We start from the raw sequence: 20,506 nt of genomic DNA on the forward strand, positions 1-20,506 counted from the left end.
CATACTCATGAGAAAAGGTATTACATGGGGGGATACTTCCAGCAGATTTTTCAAAATGTAGATCTATGCCTTGTTGATGATTTTAACTAGTTTACATACTAGAAGAGCATGATTTATCTTTGTATTTATTGAAGTTCATTTTTTTTTAATGTTCTATGTACTATACGTTGTATTATTTCTTTCTCTGCTCTTTGTTCTTGATATGATACTATTGTGGAGCCCTGGTATGGAGATTTGGGGACCGTGTGGTTCAGATGTCTTTACTTATCTTCCAGAGGCTATGGTGCCATTTAGGAAGATTTCCCTTCTTTCTCTCTTTATCATGCGATACTTGTTTCAGATTAAAGTTTGAATTTTTCCTTTGTATTCTTTCATAGACGGTGAGGAGGAATTCATCTGCGTCTGGAGCTTAGGGACAGTACTGCATGCTGGGGCGACTACCAGAGCTAGGAGTGGGTCTCGAGGATGGGCTGGTATACAGACCAGTGTTCACACTGTGGCACAACCTAGGGCCAGAGCACCTGTTGTAAAAGTACGTTAAAATTGAATGTACCAGCCAACTATTGACACAAAGTCTACCAAAATTCATGTAGATAGGTTTTGCACCCATGATACTCAAGTTCGTACTAATATATTCCCCAGGGTTTCACCCCATAGTATTTCAATAACAAACTCGATCATCTACCACAGAACTCTCCTTATATAGCAGAACAATGGAAGTGGCTATACATGCCAACAAAAGGGTCCTCAAATTGCACAATCATTATCAATGGCAAAGGCACTGCTAAAAACCATGTCCTCCAAGAAACTATAAGCTACATCATGCTACAGCTTTTTCTAACAAAAAACATACGTTACTATACTTTATCCGCTAAATAAAAGTCAATTCTTCCCAAACAAAAGTAAGACACTCCAATTGTATTGGCCAAAATACTAATTTGACATGTGGATGACTCAAGAGGCGACACGTGGCAGTTTGAGTCTAGTTGATCCAGCTCAACCAAGATAATTCCGGTCAGAGTTCAAGGCCGCAACGGGGTAACATCCTCTGAGTACTACTCCAGTTCGGCCCAGACCCGTTACATTTAATGACGATTTACCTCACTCCGGAGTAAAGCAATCGGTGATCATCTGTAATCGGTCAAGATAAACTTCACCAGCTAACCAACAGTGTTGTTAGAGGCGCGGTTAAGCCCTGAAGCAGGGTCTAAGACATGTTGAGCACTTCACCTTGCTTAATGTGTGTTTTAGTGTTATCATCAAGGTTTTAAGACATACTTTTTCTTTTCCTGAAGAGGCGATGCTAGACAATTACTATTTCACTTTATTGTATTTTTTTTTTCAATTTCTTTATTTATGTATTTGTATCCATGCTTGTGATTATTAGTCTTGGACTAAAGATATATATTTGTATTTTTTATCGATGTGCGCCTTTTTCATTAAAGCCCATATTTTATTTGCAATTTGTGCATAAATCCCAAACGGACCTTAGAGCTTTTTTGCGCTTTTCGCTTTTGATGAACTGGTAACCGACCTTGAGAAATCCAGGATTCGCTTTAGTAGTTACACACCCACATACGTAACAGCTTCAACGTGTAGATAATAATCATTAAGAGGGGGAACGGCTATGGTTGAATATACGCAGGACATTACTTAGGGATGCCTTATGAGCACGCCACTCTCCCTCACTTGTAACCCATTTGATTTTCATCACAAATACTGCATAAACACTCAATTTGTAACAAATGCACAAGGTCAACTTTCTCGATGACACTGCCTGACAGTTCCGCCGAAAATAATTCAATAAGATCTTTTTTTATTCTTTTAATTATTGCTTCACAGCCGATGGTCTATCGGAATCAACCTCTCTACCCTACAAAGGTAGGAGTAAGGTCTGTGTACACTCTACCCTCTCCAAACCCCACGTTATGGGATTACACTAAGTATGTTGTTGTTGTTACTAATTGTTTTACAGTTCATTTTTACTTGTTAGCTCAATTTGTCATTATAAGCAAGACCCTAAGCTTCAAGAAGTTAGTACATAGATGATCATTATAATCTGTGTGTCCTTGACCTTCAAATATAAATTCAAATTGTTATCCTAAGTTACAAATTTAGGGGCAAACACCAATACCAGTACCATTAAAACCCCAAAAACTTCACCTATATCAAATGACAATATCCAACCTTTTCACAAAAACGAAGTAAAACCAAATGATAATTCACAAGAAGAGCAAAAGGACAAACCAAAAAAACAGAAAAATAAATTAAAAATTAGTAGAAGCATTAACCTTTATCAGATAAACCAATAGAAGAAAGACAGTGAATCAAGCATAGAAGTCGATTTTTTTTCTTCAGAAGACACAGATAAAATACAGTTGAGGTACAATTAAAAACTAAAAATGATCAAAATAGTCCTATGAGGTTGGACTTTTTTTATCCATACAGAACACATGACCAAATGGTGAAAAAAGCGATCACTTTACCTTTTGAAAGTAACAGCGCAAGTGAAAAAATATGATAAGTTTAACAAGCAACTCACAAGAGTTGTATAAAATCGTAATAAATGGGAGTGTAACCTTTTGACTGTAACCAAATCTTATATGATAAGAACAAATGTCAACTTTTGCTATTTTTCATGGAAACTCTTGTACCAATAATCAACGTATGAAATCATAGCTCAATTGTGTCTCTTGCTGCAAGACGAAAACTATGTTATAAGAAAAACAAGAAAAATGTATACTCTGGTGGATGGTTAAACTTAACAAATAAATTTTACTTGAACCTTTACGTTTAAGATTTAGGACTAAAATGATTATATTTTTTTTCATACATTAAAAATTATTTTAATTATGTGATATATATGAAGGGTGGTCACTTTTTTCTTACATTATGGACAAATTCGTTTGATATATACTTTCTCGTTCATTTTTACTTATCCACTTTTGACTATGCACACTCTTAAGAAATAATAAATGAAGTGCATAATTTATCAAGGTACCCATATTAATTGGTGCATATTTTTATTGAATTTGAAAAATAATTTGAAGTGAGTATTTAATATTATGAGTAAAATAGGAAAAAAGAAATTGTTTTGTTTTGATATACTAAAAATGACAAGTAAAAGTGAAAATCTATTACTCTTCTGATCTCTTAAAAAAATAAAAAAAATGAAAACCTATTTTTTGAAATATTGAATAAGTAAATGTGACCGGAGGGAAGTATAAATGAAGGAATAAAATAGTCAAACGCTCATACATTAATGACCATCTTCTCTCAAAATTTTCTAGTAACCAAAATTTATAACAAATCAGAAAACACACGTGGCGACAAGAATATGGATCATAAGATAAAAAGGCGGTTGTGTCGATAGGCCAAAAACTAAGCCCGTTATTAATGGCCGAATACTTTTGGCCCAAGGCCAATGCGCACGATTGCCTTTATTCGGGGGTGGTCATTAGTTTTTGCCCCTCAAATTGCTGCTATTTTAATTTTTTTCCTTCACCTAAAATATCAATAAGTTATAGGTTAGAATTTTAGCTCAGTCAAAAAAAGTAAAATTCACAAGACAGAGTTTCATAGAAAAGTAGGCCTCCTAAATTTTGCCTTGCAAAGTCAAAAGAAAAAAAAAAAGTTCAACATATATTTGGCGAAGACTAATAATATTAACTTTTAACAAACTTAAAGGACTAAAACCGTTAAATGGATACTTAAAGGGATATTTTGAACCAACATTCAAAAATACAGACGGCAGAAAAGCTATGGATCATAGGAAAAAAGAAGCATTTTTTTGCGCGGATTGCCCTTCTTTTGGGGTGGTCTTTAATTTTTGCCACTCAAATTGGTGGTCTTTAATTTTTGTCCTTTGCCTAATACCCCGAGGTTCTGGGTTCAAATCAGACTCAGTAAAAAAAAAAAGTCGCAAAGCAGAGATTTGAATTCACAAGGAGAATTTTGTCTTCAAAACTCTGCCTTAAGGTAGAGTTTGCCTGCAAAACTCTACCTTAACGCATAGTTTGCCGGTACACTCTGCCCCATCAAGCATAATTTGCCTGCAAACTCCGCCTTAAGGAGAGTTTTGCAGGAAAACTATGCCTAATTGGGCAGAGCTTGTAGGCAACCTCCGCCTAGAGGTTTTTTTTTTTTTTTAATATTCTCCTGAACAGGGGTTTGAATCTGAAATTTTGAGGTTTTAGGTTAAAGGAAAAAGTTAAATACTTTCATTTTTATGGGCAAAAGTTAAAGACCACCCCAAAATAAGGGCATTACTGTGAATTGCCCTAAAAGGAGGGTCATTGGCATGCCCCTTGGGTGGTCTTTAATTTTTGTCCCTCAAATTTGTGATCTTTAATTTTTGTCCTTCAATATTTTTGACGCGACCTAAACTAAATTTCGGGCGGCATAGTTAGCGTTTAGCTTCTGACATATGTATCATAACATCCCACATGTTACGCCGAACAAGATAAAAATTTTAACATTCAACAACATCTTAAAAAAAGTTCTAAGCTTAGATTTTGCAGACATAGTTAGCATTTCACTTCGACATATATATCATCACATCCACAAGAGTTATGCTGAAAAAGACAACAATTTTAACACTCAACAAAATCTGGAAAATACTACACAACTTACGCCACATAACTTAATTCTTACATTACTTATATCAAGCTAGGAAAAATTCATTTTTCAAAAATAAAAATATTATAGAACCTATGCCGAGTGAAGCAAGTCTGGATATATTCATTAAGAGGACCTTCATTAAATGAGCAACAAAGACCAAAGATAGGAGGGTACGTCGATAGGCCAGAACATAAGCCCATTGCTAAAGCCCAAGTTCAGCTACCCTATATATATATCCAAATATAGCCATTCTCCAAACCCTAATCACAAAAAGAGGCCATAAAGTGTATTTTTGAACACTTCATCATCTTCACGGCCTCCAACCGAAGATGAAGGTTGCTAAAATAAACCTTAATTATTTTCCTTCATTATATATTTTTCAGTATAATAATGCAGCTAATTAAATTAGCCTAATTTCTATTGTTACGTTTTTTTTTTTTCAGTTTAACATTGCAAATCCAACCACTGGATGTCAGAAAAAGCTCGAAATCGACGATGACCAGAAACTGTAAGATAATATAATTTTTTTAAAAAAAATTTAATTTTGTGTATTTTAGTATTTAGAACAGAACTCATTGTGATTGTATGTTGGTGTAACACTCTGTTTGGATCCTTGTTAATAGTTGTTTCATAATGTATCGTATTGTATTATATCGTTCTGTATTGTTTTGATGAATACAACGTGCGGATAGGTTACTATGCGATCACACCAAATCCGTCGTTACACAAAATGTGACCTTTCGATGTTATGTAATTATGGATTTAACGATACTATACAATAAAATTTAAGTAGCAGTCAAAACATACATTGTATTTAATTCAGCAACACAATACATTACGATAGGTAACAACCATCCAAACAAGCTGTAAGTGTGAGATCCTTGTCAATAAAATGTTCATTTAAGTGTGAGATTGTATAAGATAAAATTATTTGCTGTTGGAATTAAATAGAGTGGAATGTTTGTAAGGCAAAATAGTATTTAATTTTTTTTTTAAATTTCAATTATGCCTAATTTATTATAGAAACATAATTAATCAGAAGTCATTGTGGTTGTATGTTCGTGTAATTGTGAGATCCTTGATTTATAAAAAAAAATGTTCGTGTGAGATCGAAGAGATAAAATTATTTATCGTTGGAATGAAATGGACCTAAAGATAGGTGAATGTTTGTAGTTTATTAATATGGTCACAATGATTTCAGTGTTTATAGTGTATTAATATGATGTACCCCAATTAATTTGGAGTTGAGGGTAGTTTCATTGAGTGGTTGATTCATATTGGCTTCTAAGAAAAATGATTGGTGATGACAAGGAGCTGTTAGATGCCGTCTGCAATGTCGGAAACCCATTGTTCCTATTTACTGTGATTAGTGAAACCTCTGTTTGCTTTTGTTATTACCAGCTATGCTGCTTTTGGATGCTGGTAAAGCTTAAGTTAAACGGGAGAGAATAGAGCATGATTTAGAGAATTTAATTTTATAGAACTCTTAATCTGTCTTTTAAGACAAATATTGAGTATCGGAATGAAATGATCCTAGATAGAGTGGAACGAACAAATTAGAGGATCGATAACTGACCATAACTAGTTTGGGATTCAGCGTTTGGTAGTTGTTATTGTCTTAATATTTTTACTTAGCTTAATATCTGTCAAGTGATGTATTTATGTAGCAGTCTCTGTATTTGTTGGAACATGTATGTCCAGTATTTTTATTGGCGTTGGTGTATCCACAAGTTACTTTGAAATAGCAATGTCTAAGCTGAATTATTGAAATGCAGCCGGGCTTTCTTCGACAAAAGGATCTCCCAGGAAGTTAGTGGAGATGCTTTGGGAGATGTAAGTTTCTGGTTGCCGTACTCTCTGGCTTTTGGTTGGAGATCATGCTATTTCCATCGACTCTTTTTCAAAATTGTTATGTTTAATTGACAGGAGTTCAAGGGTTACGTTTTCAAGATAATGGGAGGATGTGACAAGCAAGGTTTCCCAATGAAGCAGGGAGTGTTAACTCCTGGCCGTGTCCGCCTTTTGCTCCACAGAGGTATATTCAGAATGAGCTTGATCGGCACTCCAAAATTGTTCTTTCATCTAAAGCTGTTAATTTAAGATACTTATAGAAAGCAAAGCTGTTGTATTGTGTATCTAAACATTTACACATGAAACAGGTACTCCTTGCTTCCGTGGTTATGGAAGGAGAAATGGAGAGCGCAGAAGGAAGTCTGTCCGTGGATGCATTGTCAGCCCTGATCTTTCTGTTTTGAACTTGGTTATTGTGAAAAAGGGGGAGAATGATCTGCCTGGACTGACCGACACTGAAAAACCAAGGATGAGAGGACCCAAAAGGGCTTCTAAGATTAGAAAGCTCTTCAATCTTTCCAAGGAAGATGATGTCAGGAAGTACGTCAACACTTACCGCAGAAATTTCACAACCAAAACTGGTTAGTTCTTACTCTAATATCTACTTGTCATTAGTTTTTACATTTTGGGTGTGTTCGGTCTGGAGGATTTCCAATTTTCCCATGTTCGTTTGTCAAATTTTTGCAAAACATATTCTCTACGAAAATGACTTCCTAGTGGAAGTAGAGAAAACAAGTTCCACAAGTGGCATTCCACATTGATTGTGTCCTGTCGAACACAAAAAAAAAAGAAGAAACACACTTACTTTTTCTTGGAAAATATTTTCCAAGAAAACATTTTCCTTCATACCGAACACACCCTGTATTCAAGTTTGTTTATGTGTGCTTTTTGGTGTGGAGATCTTGAACTTTGCTAAGTGTTGTGATGTTCTGTCGGGACAGGTAAAAATGCGAGCAAAGCTCCTAAGATTCAGAGGTTAGTGACACCCTTGACTTTGCAAAGAAAGAGAGCGAGAATTGCGGACAAGAAGAAGAGAATTGCCAAGGCTAAGTCAGAGGCAGCTGATTACCAGAAGCTTCTTGCTAGTAGGTTGAAGGAACAAAGAGAAAGGCGTAGCGAGAGTTTGGCTAAGAAGAGGTCCAGACTTTCTGCAGCTTCTAAGCCATCTATTGCTGCTTAAGATCAGTGGGTTCTTATGAGGGGGAAAAAAGGATAAGTGGGATCTAATTCCTGCTATTTTTTTGGTCTGGTTCTTATAGTTGTTTCTGCATGTTTTATGTGGTTTTGATGTTCTCTAGTGTTCTCAGATGACATTGATGTGATAGTTGCCACATACAAAATCTTTTCAGGTTCCATATTTTGGTTCCTTTGTCTCTTGATCTATCAATATACTTACGTACTGTTTTATGTATTTCGTGAGATCAATCGGATCTTTTTGGTTATTTTGCATTTATATGTTTTCTAAAGTTTATTGAGGTTGATGACTTAGAATTGGAGAAACAAATGACTTGACGTGTCTTCACCATCCGAATCTAGATGGGGGTTGGTGCATTGTCACCCGTCTAGGTGTTGTGCGTTCTAAGTTGGTCATTTTTATTAGCTTGTGTTAGATTTACAGATGTTAATTATTCTTCTACAGTTTTAGCATGTCAAAATGGACTGACTTTTTGCTATATGAAGTATTACATAGTTATTTGAGGGTATTAGCACTTCAAACAATGCTTGTAAACTATCTAGAACACCTCGTAATACTGAAATCTAGTAGTTAACCAGTTTGCTTGCTGTCCTATAAGCTTGGTAATAATTGCTGAAGTCGAGCAGAAATGACTGATATAGATAGTAATTGTGCACCCTCATTTTTGTGACAAGATTTGTATCCCATTTTTTATATTGTAGAATTCATAATATTGCATAAGAAATCCTAAAAGATTTCTCAAAATGGTTATGTAAACGTTGCTTTCTCTTTGAGGGAAATTTCACGGCTGGTCATACAACTATTTCTCTATTGCTATGAAGTTACTTTTCTTTGAGACGTGAAAATTACAACTCAACTTTCCAGTCATCAACTAAAAAGTATCCTTATTGAAAATAGACATATTTGGTTAAAAATAACCGCATTGATTAAGTGGCATGCCACATTACCTGTTTGTGGGTTCAATTTCACACCCAAAATTTATCAACCCCATTAAAACCTCATTACTCGTTCACCCAAATAACCAAAGAGGAAAAAACAAAGCTAAATGGAGAGAGGTATAAAGCTGTCAAATAGATGGTAAAAGAGGCTATGTGAAGGCCAGGGATAAAGATGCATAGTAAGAAGGTGCAACTCAGGTGTTTTTTTTTCCCCTTAAATTAAACAAAGCTAAATCATAGCATAACAGATTGCTTTTGCTTTTTCAATGTTGTGAAATCCATTTTATCGCGGAATCACACTTAAATTTGCAACTAGTCTTTTGGATTTTTTTTCCCGAAAAGAATTACTACAACAGGAAGAAAATGAAAGAAAAAGAAACGTCAAGTTAGATGTTAATTTGAGCAACAGACATATTAATATATTACTCCTATACTTTACTAGGATTTTGCAACAAAATTTCAACTGGATTCTTGTAAACAATTTCTGCATTTGTGAATAACTTACATTCAAAGGTCCCAACTACCAATCAACAATTAGCATTTCATCAGAAGGATCAAATTAATCAAAATAAAGTTCCAGAACTTGCTAAATGCAGGAATATTGTTTTGTATGTATAATCTAAGAGCAAAACAATTTTAATCAAATGAAACTATATCTTTCGTGATCACAGCAATAAGAATCTAAAAAATATAATCTCTAAGATAATCCATGGAGTAAAAGCATCATTAAGAACCCTCAGGGGTTGGCCTGGTGGCAATTGGCTTGAGCCTTGGGGTGCTCCCTTTCAAGGTCTCAAGTTCGAAACCCACTGGGTGCAAACAATTTCTGAGGGCCATCGGACTGGGTAAAACCCTGAATTACCCGTGGTGCACTTGCGGGAAACTCCTTGCCGAGGGCCTGTGCACCCCCGGGATTAGTCGGGGCTCAAAGAGCCTCGGACACCCGGTGCTTAATAAAAAAAAAAGCATCATTAAGATTAAAAAGTTAGTTTCATTTTCTACAGAAGCAACAAAAGGAAATTTGCAGTGAGAATGAGTGGATTCTTTGTGTAATGGAAGGTAAAGTTAGACTTTTCATATACCATAAGCGTAAAGTTAGACTTTTCACAAACTACAAAGTAAATCTAAACATCTTGCCGATATAATATTGATATGTTAATATAAAAAATAATTATAAGTCGAATGTTTATATGTTAGAATAAGTCAAAATTATATATTAGTCACTCACTTATGACTTTTGCTTATAGGCATTTTTTGTTTTTAAATCGCTAATATTTTTGTGAACCTCAAAATACTCTTCCCATATAAAGCTTCTAATTGTCTTTCGGTTTCATTTTCACCATTCATCTTGTAAATATATGTACTTTCGCAAATATCTTTAAGGACATTTTAGTTAGCTATTTTAACTGAAGAAATATTTATCAACGTCTTTTATCAAATGCACCAACAATTTGTGACCATTTTCAACTTTTTTATCCAATCAAGTAATTACATAATATTTATTAAAAAAAATCAGTTTCAACATTTTAGAATAATTTTGATAACTTGATACCTATTGACTTCTTTTAATCATCTCATCTAAAAGGGTTCACAGTTAAGGGAAGCAGGTCAGAGCAAAACAATTCATTTCCATAGACTAATTTCAATAAGATCTACTGAATTATATTCAAAAGCAAATCTTAACGTCCTAAATTTTTTATTCCTGTCTATTTTTGTTTTCTTCTTCTAAATTTTACTGTAACTTTTTTGGGGGAGAGGGCAGATAGTTTAAATTAAAGCAAGCACTAGTCTTATTCAACATGTGTTAATAGCATTAAATTAAAGCAAGCACGATATTATAAAAGTTCAATTATGTGTAATCATTCATTTAAATATTAATTAAATATTTATAAGTATCGGTATATACAATGTTTGTCGGTAACACGTGTTTCCTATTTTCTTTTAATAATTAATGTGGATTGTCACCAACCAACCACCGTAGTGTATGATAATTAATAATATATACTCCCTCCGTTTCAATTTATATGAACCCATTTGACTGAGTACGACATTTAAGAAAGAGGGAAGACTTTTGAAACTTGTGATTCAAAATAAGCCTTGAAAATTTGTGTGGCTCTAAACCATTCATAAAATGAATTTGTTTCCAAATTAGGAAAGAGGTCATTCATTTTGGCACGAACTAAAAAGGAAATAGGTTCAAACAAATTGAAACAGAGGGAGTAATATATATAATCATGTATAATCAATACATAATTTATGTATACCAAAATAAACAGTAAATTCTAATCAGCTATTTGTATAAAGATTCATTCTTTTTTATCATTTGATTTCCAAAACATACTAACTAGACTAATTCAAATTCCGGAGAAGTGCATCTATAGATACTCAATTTTAGTGCCATTATCTAAATTTTGTCATAAATTTCTACATTTTTGCATATTGAGTCGAGGGTCTCTCGGAAACAGCCATCCTACCTTGGTAGGAGTAAGGTCTGCGTACACTCTACCCTCCCCAGACCCCACGTTGTGGGATTTCACTGGGTTGTTGTTGTTGTTGTTGTTGTTGCATGTTTATCCACTTCGGAACAACTTTAGACATGTAATATCCGGGGGCGGAGCCACATTGGCTCCAGGGGTTCATCCGAACCCCCTCGGCGAAAAATTACAGTGTATTTTCAAAGTTAAAATTATTTTGTTATGTATATATAGTAGATGTTGAACCCCCTGACTTCTTCGTGTATTTAGCTTTTAGAATTTTTGAACCCCCTGAATGAAAATCCTGGCTCCGCCACTGGTAATATCTACAATTTCATGTGACACTCAACTATTTTTTGGTAAAGTGCATCCACATACGGCTAAAGTTAGACATTTCATCATTTTAATATTAGAAGTTTTTTTTTTTTTTTTAAATATTAGAAGGTAAATTAGCTAATGTTGAAAAAATGAGTTTGATCACTCTTCCTTTAATGCGCATGATGTCCCAGAAGTACTTCATTTTGTTCTAGAGTATTTGAGCTGACATGCTAAAGTTACTCAGAATTGTACGTTACAGTTGGCCACTTGTACTTTAGTTCAATTTTGACATTATCAAGATTTCAAATGGTCTTCATATTCCATCATTACCAGACACGTACTAAAAAAAAAAAAACCCCAACTACCCAAACAACCTCGTAATTATACTACAAGAGCAACTTCATCAGAATAAAAATTTGTTTCCCCTTTTAACCTTTGTAAGATTCCCATTCTTGGAAATTCCAAAACAAGATTTGCTTTTAGCTACCCAAAAAAGATTATATCTTTATATATACATTTCATAATTATAACTCTTTTCTTGATCACCTTATCAGCCTTTAGTTTTTCTTAGGCTGTAGGTTTGTAATGGCATCATCATTAAGGGTCATTTTCTTCACTATATTGTTTTGTATTGCATTTATATTTACACAGATCAAAGCTGAGACATCTTTGGATGATGAAGTGGAAGTGGTTCAATCCCATGATGTTTCTAGTTCTTCAGAGATGGATCATCTTAAGTCCAAGATCCAATCTTTGGGTTAGATTTGCAAATTTCTTTTTTTTAATTGAGTTTTTGTTTAGTTTCTGATCTTTTCTTTTTGTGTGTATTTGGAAGTATTGAAAGAAAGTCTAGCTTTTAAGGTGCATGGGAAAATGTTCAGCATTGATCATTTTCTGGAACATTTGAATTTTGCTTTTTTGTTTAGTTTATGATGTGTTTCAAGAAGTGTGTTTTTTTAATTTATGTGTGGATTATTTGATAGAGAGTCTAGCTTTTTAAGGTGCATTAGGAAATGCTTTGCATTGATCATTTTCTGGAACATTTGAATTTTGCCTTTTTTGTTTAGTTTATGATGTGTTTCAAGAAGTGTGTTTTTTAAATTTATGTGTGGATTATTTGATAGAAAGTCTAGCTTTTTAAGGTGCATTGGACAGTGTTTTGCATTGATCATTTTCTGGAACATTTGAATTTTGCCTTTTTGTTTAGTTTATGATGTGTTTCAAGAAGTGTGTTTTTTAAATTTATGTGTGGATTATTTGATAGAAAGTCTAGCTTTTTAAGGTGCATTGGACAGTGTTTTGCATTGATCATTTTCTGGAACATTTGAATTTTGCCTTTTTGTTTAGTTTATGATGTGTTTCAAGAAGTGTGTTTTTTAAATTTATGTGTGGATTTTTTGATAGAAAGTCTAGCTTTTTAAGGTGCATTGGACAGTGTTTTGCATTGATCATTTTCTGGAACATTTGAATTTTGCCTTTTTGTTTAGTTTATGATGTGTTTCAAGAAGTGTGTTTTTTAAATTTATGTGTGGATTATTTGATAGAAAGTCTAGCTTTTTAAGGTGCATTGGACAGTGTTTTGCATTGATCATTTTCTGGAACATTTGAATTTTGCCTTTTTGGTTGAGTTTTTGTTTACTGTATGATTCTTTTTCTTTCTTGTGGGTGTTTGGGGAAGTGTGTTTTTGAATTTATGTGTCAATTATTTGATTGGAAGGCTTAGGTTTTAAGGTGCATTGGATTGGAACATGTTTTGCATTGATTATTTTCTGGAACATTTGAATTTTGCCTTTTGGTTGAGTTTATGATTTTGATTTTGTGGGTGTTTCAAGAAGTGTCCTTTTTTAATTTATGTGTGTATTATTTGATTGAAAGTTAACTTTTTAAGGTGCATTGGAGGATCATTTTCTGGAGCATTTGAATTTTGCCTTTTTGGTTGAGTTTTTGTTTAGTTTAAAATTCTTTTTTCTTCTGGGTGTTTGGAAAGTTTTTTTTTTGTTTGAATTAATGTGTGGATTATTTCATAGAAAGTCTAGCTTTATAAGGTGCATTGGAGAATATTTTATAAGGTGCATTGGAGAATATTTTGAATTGGAGGATCATTTTCTGGAACATTTGAATTTTGCCTTTTTGGTTGAGTGTTTTTTTGTTTAGTTTATGATTCTCTTTCCTTTTGGGTGTTTGGGGAAGTGTGTTTTTTGAATTTATGTGTGGGTTTCCTGATCAAAATTCTAGCTTTTTAAGGTGCAATGGAGGATCATTTTCTTGATCATTTTCCATTTTTGGGTTAAGTAATTGTATAAGGTGTCTTTCGGAAACAGCCGTCCTACCTTGGTAGGAGTAAGGTCTGCGTACACTCTACCCTCCCCAGACCCCACGTTGTGGGATTTCACCGGGTTGTTGTTGTAATTGTATAAGGTGGGGGATAGGGTGTGATGATGATGTCTTTTGGTTGTATATTTTTGTATGTAAGATTGATAATGATATCTATGAGTTGGTTAAAACAAGTGGTATATAGTAGTAAGAGAATTTATAAAGAAAGTGACTTCTGCTCATATGTGGTAAAAGTCATTTGCTTCCTTTTGGTGGAAAATATATTTTTTTTTGATTTTTTTTTTTTTGGCACAACTCAAGATAACCAAACAGGGGAAAATTGATTTCATCATAGATAATTTTGAATTTTGCCCTTTGATTGATTTTTTTTTTTTTTTGAATTTTGCCCTTTTGAATTTCTATGTGGATAACTTGATCAAAAGTCTAGCTTTTTAAGGTGCATTGGAATATGTTTTGAATTGGAGTATAATTTTCTTGAAAATTTTCCATTGTTGGTTGGATAATATCTTAGGATGGAAGATAGAATATGATGATAATGTTTTGGTTGTATTTTATTGAATTATAAAGATTGATAATGATATCTATGAGTCAGTTAAAACAAGTGGTGTAAAGTACGAGATGTGATCTTTGTAAAAGAAAATGGCTTCTGCTCATAAGTGGTGTTAGTCATTGTTCCCTTTGGTGGAAAACTACTTTCCATATTTAGAAATATGGGCAGAGCCATGATTTTTACTTTTTGGGTTTTGGATCACTGTTCTTTTTGGTTTCTGGATACATTATTTATACTGTGTATTAGTTATCTACCTGTCAACTAAAAAGTTTTTGCTTTTGAAGAATCAAATGTGGAGGACACGGCCGTGGAACTGAAACGGAAGGATGAAGTCATTGCTGCCAAGGAGGATATGGTAAAAGAGAAATCAGAGACAATTGCTTCATTGCTAGCCCAGATAGCTTCTCTCCAAGTGAGTCGTCTAACTTATTCATACTAATGTTGAATGTGCAATTTTACATTGACTAAAATGTCTGAATAATGTTTTCTACAACACATACTCAAAGACTTGATAATTTGTTCTGCCAGAAAAAAAGTTCATTGGATGCTGAGGAGCAAGTTAAAAAGGCTCATGCACGAGTTGATCAACTAGAAAAACAAGTCGAGACACTAAAAAAGGAAGTTGATATGAAGAATAAGGAGAAAAAAGAGTTGGGAACCCAGATTAATGAAGCAGAGAAGAGAGTAACTGAATTAAATTCAAAAGTTGAGAAGGTAAGCTTCTCACGTGTTTACCTTTTCCACATAATATGGACTAGTCTATACTATTTCTATTACTATGAAATTATGTTCCCTTGACCTTTTTGCTTTATGCAGCTTCAAAAGACCGTTGGCGAGCAGAATGCAAAACTAAGAAAAACTGAACGGGCTCTTCAGATTGCTGAGGCATGCACTTGATAAAGACATAACTCTAAACTTTAGAAATTTGTATGCTTAGGATACAATTTCTAATACCTCTCCAATTTTATACTCTTTTTTCAGGAGGAAATGATTAGAGCTAGATCTGAAGCCACGTCAAAATCTCAGCAGCTCGGAGAGGTATAATTACTTGGTGTATGCTTGAGCTACATGCATCTTATCATGTGATCCATCCTACATGCCTGGTAATATGAGCTTTTCTTTTATGAAAAAATCAGGTTCATGGTGCATGGCTTCCACCTTGGCTTGCAGTTCGTTTGACTCATTTCCAGGTATTTGGAGCAACCATCATGTTTTTCTAGAAGAACTTCTAAAATTGGAGTAGTAATGGTTGAATTGTGTGACCATCTCATCGAAAAGCTTAAGCTATTAGAAAGAGCACTTTTTTATTTACTTAATTATATTCTCAACACGCCCCCTGACGTGAGGGCCTGATTCCTTTTTCATGGGCCAAGTGGATATTCTTTTTGTGGGTGGCGGTAGGATTCGATCCCAGGACCAATGCTTGCTCTGATACAATAAGCTGTCCAATGCTTGCTCTGATACAATAAGCTGTCCAATGCTTGCTCTGATACAATAAGCTGTTAGAGCGAGCACACTTTTATTTACTTAATTACTCAAAAGTAATTATAACCTCATCCAACGATATTTGTTGATAAACAGTAGTAAGACGAGAGAAAGAATTCAAAAAAGTCACAAAATCATTATAACCCGATAAAGAAAGAGCAAAACAGACAAGAAAATTGCCAGACTCCGTATGGAAAGACAGAAGCTGACATTATTGTGTGTGAACTGCAGTTTCTTTTGGAGAAGCACTGGGAGGAGCATGGTAAACCTGCTATGGACATAGTGATACAGAAGGTACACTATTCCTTTTCTTTGGCTGTTTGATATCCCTGTTGGCTGTGTGCTTCTGTTATTAATGGATTCTTGTCCGAGTAACCAGTTTTAACCTGCTTATCGCTTTTATTTGCTTTTCAGGCTACTGAAAAGAAGGCCCAAGCTGAAACATGGGCTTCACCACATGTTGAAACAATCAAAACAGTAAGCATCATTAACGTTGAACATCTTCCTTTCCTATAAGATTGTGTCATTCAGTTATACCTTCAACATTTCCATGACCTTGCAAAGAAGTTGTTTATTTTACATTCTCGTAGTTTTTGTTTTTATTTATTATCATTATAGCTTCTAGTACTTCATTTGTTTTGTATAATATTGGCCTCGGATGAGCTTAAATGGAGAACATGGTTTGTGAGGATTCATCTAGCCGACCTCAACTTATTTGGGATTGACCCATAGTTGCAATAAATATCATTATATATTATACTCCCTCGTTTCAATTTGTTTGTCTTAGTTTGACTTTGCACTAATCTTGTGGTCTTAAACATGACGTGGGAGGTTGGAATCAAAGAGTTGCCAAATCAGGAAAGAGGCATTGTTTTTAAGACAGATTAAAAAGTATTTTATAGTGAATTCAACTACAGTAGGCGAGGATGTGAGTATTTGCAGATATTGTTGCCTAACTTCTTATTCAAAATTGAAGAAATTCGCTCAAAACTCAACCGAGATTGATTTGAAAATCCCAGCGTTTACTGAACAAGTAATCATACAAATCTATCCTTGAGCGATTTGTTCTTGCGAGGCGAAATATCGCGTGCTAAGCTAGTTGACCGCAAAATCCTTGTTGCTATAGAGAAACAAGTGTTGATGTACATGCCAAGGTTTTCTCATTCCTTGTGAGGTAAAACGTCGTCTGCTAAAGTAGTAGATCATCAACAGATCTTTCTGGAGAAAGTTGCTTTACAAATATAAAGAGGCTAAATAGTGATAAGAGTGACTATTAAATTGTAAAGAATATTCAATAGTTCTTCTTGATGGAGGTTCATTTTTCGCTTCAGAGTTTTATATTATCCAATATGTATTAGTAGTTGGGGTATATATGTGTTGACGTTCCATGTGCTGCTCTACTGTTTGAAGCAATGGATACCAGTTGCAAAGGAAAAGTGGTTGGTGATTTCCACTACCGCCGAGCCACATGTACAATTGCTAACTACAAGAGCTCTTGAAATTTACGATACATCTAAAGGCGCTATAACTCCACATATTGTCAAGGTTCAAGAACTAGCAACTCCTCATGTTCAGGTAGCACCCACCAATCTGCTTAAGAATAATATTTTTTTAATTTTTTTTTTCATTATTGGCTCGTTGGCCGAAATTATTTACGGGCGCTAGCCAAAATATACAAAACCTATACACTGATTATGTATATTATATGTATGCAAAATGTAAATTATATGTATTTTTATACTTAATATACAAAACCTATACATCTACATCAGTATTGTTAAGAAAAAAAACAATGAAGAATTAGAAGCAGATGAAAGTGAGATGGAGAGATTATTAATACTGTATTCCCTCCACAACAATCTTTTCAAAGAGAAAACGAGGATGAGGTCCTTTATTTTGCAGCCTTTTCAAAATTATTTGAAAATGATACTGTCAGATTTGCTGGCTATTTTTTTTTACGGCGTTCCAAAAATGTAATTATCCCTAATATTTTCCCTATCTTGACATGCATTTATAAAAGCATAGTGCTACCTGTTAGTCCACCATCCCTGAACAGAAAAATGTTTCTGACAGGAAATTAAGAAATTCAGCAAGCCGTACATTGACCAGGTTGCCACTGCTGCAAGACCACACGTTGAAAAAGTTCGTGTTGCTGCTAAGCCTTACACAGAGGTGGCAGTTCATCATTATGGGAAGTTCCTTGAGTCTGCAACTACATACCATAATCAGGTACGAGAAAGTAACAAGACATTAATCCCTGAAATATGATCTCAGGAAGATGTTTCAGTTTAAGAAGTCATATTCTCCCCTTTAGATTCCACATTTCTACTACCATCTCAACCACTTGTGCATAATATTTGGATATTCCTATAGGTTAAGAATGTCATTATTTTCTACCTACCTTTTGAAAAATTTCCTGTATTTTTTTCTTTGGCTTATTAATAGCAACATTAACTTGATCGATTTGGCAAATATTATATTGGATATTTGGTCCATCATTTGAAAAACATTGTTTCATATCCTGTGAAGCTTCAAGGCACAGTCAAAGAAACACTAGAGAATCATGACCTTACAAGATCTCTCGCAACAAAGGAGCTGATCTGGTTTGCTGTATGTATCTGTTTGCATATTTCATTTGCACAGTCCTTCCTATCTCCACTTTTTCCTCCAATTTAATGTATCTGATAATCGTAAACTCGGTTGATTTTATGTGCTGTAGGCATCAGCATTGTTGGCTTTGCCCATTATAATTCTGTTCAAGTTTTTGTCTGCTGTTTTCTGGTTAGTACAACATCTAATCTGCCCCTCATTTCCTTAAGTAAAGATTATCATTGTGCAATGTGAGGCTCAAAGTTCTCTTTCTTAAAATTCTTTATTGTAGTACAAAGGCAAAGGAATCCGATCACACTGGTAATTCGCCCAATTCACGTCGTAAGGCCAAGAGGGGACATCCGGACGAGTAGGGCAAAGGAAGTTGACTTCTTTTATCAAAACTGAGGCACACTTTTATAGTTCACAGGTAGCACTTTCAGCTATTCCCTATTTCGATTAACAGGTGTGGATTAATCTATGGATGCATAGTCCGTCTTATTTTCGGTATTAGGTTCGAAAATCATAAGCTGATGGTGGTAGCTTGGCTAGTGTTTTCAAAAGTCTTTATTTCTTAAACTCTGTGCCTAGTCAAATAATGTCAAATAATCGGGCGGAGGGAGTATAGTTTTTTCTTTTATTTACTAGAGAGAATAAAATGCCTTTTTCATTGCTGTATAATGTGTACTCACATTCTTGTCATTTACTGCTTGGTGTCTTAATCTGAAATATGGTATTTTTGTTTGTTGCAGATTTGGCTGTCCTTTTCTCCCTGGGTATTTGGAAATATTTGTCCATCTACAAATACCTTTCTTTGTTTATGAAGCTCTTTCCTAAGTTTTTTTTTTCATTTTTTTTTTCTGGTTTGTGTATAAAGCCAAAAAAAATGGGGATACAAAAATTTTAGGTTTGAAAATTTTGTGTTGGTGTATCACAGTTTTGACTTTGGATATATAGTCATATATAGTCTCATTATTCATGTATTATCAGTCCAACATGCTCTTAATTAAACTTCATATACTGCTATTTTAATTTCCACACAACAACATGCGTTTAATGCTGCCTTAATCTGTTCTCAAACAATCAGCCCTCTTGGTAAACTAGTTTCATTAATGCTCCGGCCTAGAATACAGTTAATCCAGCATAGGCAACATGAGACCTTATGTTGGCATGGGGTTTTGGTTAACAACCGGTTATTCTGAAACTGATTTTGAATATTGTTTGCAAGCTATGCATCGGGCCGTTCTTTTTTTTTTTTTACAAGCTATGCATCCAAGAGTGTAGTCTAGTGGTCAATGAAATGGTTGAATCATGAGGTTTCAGATTCAAATTCTAGTAGAGCCAAAAAACACTAGGTGGATTCTTTCTTTTTGCCCTAGCCTTAATGAACATAATTACCCCGTATTTGTGCTGGTGGAAGGTAACAAGTACTCGGTGGAATAGTAGAGGTGCGTGCAAGCTGACTCGAACATCACTTTCATAAAAAAATTGTTTGCATGTTGTAATTCTAAAGGCACCCTTCTCTTTGCGGCATATTAAGTCCGGGTAAGGTTTTGGCTGGGGGATGGAGCCTTTGCTTGGTGGGTTCAACTAAACTCAATATTTTCGATGACATATGTGTGTGTCACTGGTAGTTCAACAAATAAAATAATAAATTGTGAATAATGAGTCCAAGCAGCACATGCGAGGATCCAAAATGAAAAAGGTTTACTAACTTAGTTGATGTATGAGAAAAACCTCAAATAAGCTCACTCAATTCACTATAAAAATGCAACTAAGTATCATTTGATAATCTTATAATAACTTGCAGTGAGTTAGAAGAAACATTTCCCCACCTACCAGACATTTGACAAAAGACACAACGTATTGTATAATTTTGCTCCTTAATATATGCGCATTGCTTTCAAGACTTTTTGTCACACTTAGGGTGAACGAAAATTTCGGGTTGTTCTTAGACCAAAAAATTTGCTTGACATTAATCAATTACTTAGGTTTGTTGTATGTCGCATAGTTTAATCGACATTAATTCAGGACGTCTAATTTATTGGATATTACATGTCGGAAGGACGGTTTCACTGTTTGAGATGTCTAAGCTTTGCTTCTCTAATGTTATAATAGAACTAGAGATCCCAATATCTAGGTTTAAGGAGAT

The 20,506-nt window shown here is 34.4% G+C and overlaps 2 protein-coding genes across 2 annotated transcripts; both read left to right on the forward strand.

The window, feature by feature from the left end:
- Positions 1 to 4,808: 4,808 nt before the first annotated feature.
- LOC132609561 (small ribosomal subunit protein eS6-like) lies at positions 4,809 to 7,882 on the forward strand. Its single transcript, XM_060323608.1, has 6 exons — positions 4,809 to 4,955; positions 5,064 to 5,128; positions 6,396 to 6,453; positions 6,547 to 6,655; positions 6,780 to 7,052; positions 7,413 to 7,882. The coding sequence occupies exons 1-6, from the start codon at positions 4,950 to 4,952 to the stop codon at positions 7,649 to 7,651; spliced, it is 750 nt and encodes a 249-aa protein (XP_060179591.1). The 5' UTR covers positions 4,809 to 4,949; the 3' UTR covers positions 7,652 to 7,882.
- Positions 7,883 to 11,709: 3,827 nt separating this feature from the next.
- LOC132609563 (uncharacterized) lies at positions 11,710 to 19,337 on the forward strand. The gene is made up of 14 exons (XM_060323610.1): positions 11,710 to 12,153; positions 14,565 to 14,692; positions 14,809 to 14,994; positions 15,097 to 15,165; positions 15,262 to 15,318; positions 15,417 to 15,470; positions 15,997 to 16,059; positions 16,180 to 16,242; positions 17,176 to 17,340; positions 17,839 to 17,994; positions 18,295 to 18,375; positions 18,485 to 18,546; positions 18,647 to 18,784; positions 19,107 to 19,337. Exons 1-13 carry the CDS (start codon positions 11,982 to 11,984, stop codon positions 18,726 to 18,728), a joined length of 1,338 nt encoding a protein of 445 aa, XP_060179593.1. The 5' UTR covers positions 11,710 to 11,981; the 3' UTR covers positions 18,729 to 18,784; positions 19,107 to 19,337.
- The last annotated feature ends 1,169 nt before the right edge of the window (positions 19,338 to 20,506 follow it).

Source organism: Lycium barbarum, chromosome 9 (genome assembly GCF_019175385.1).
Source record: "Lycium barbarum isolate Lr01 chromosome 9, ASM1917538v2, whole genome shotgun sequence".
NCBI lineage: Eukaryota > Viridiplantae > Streptophyta > Magnoliopsida > Solanales > Solanaceae > Lycium > Lycium barbarum.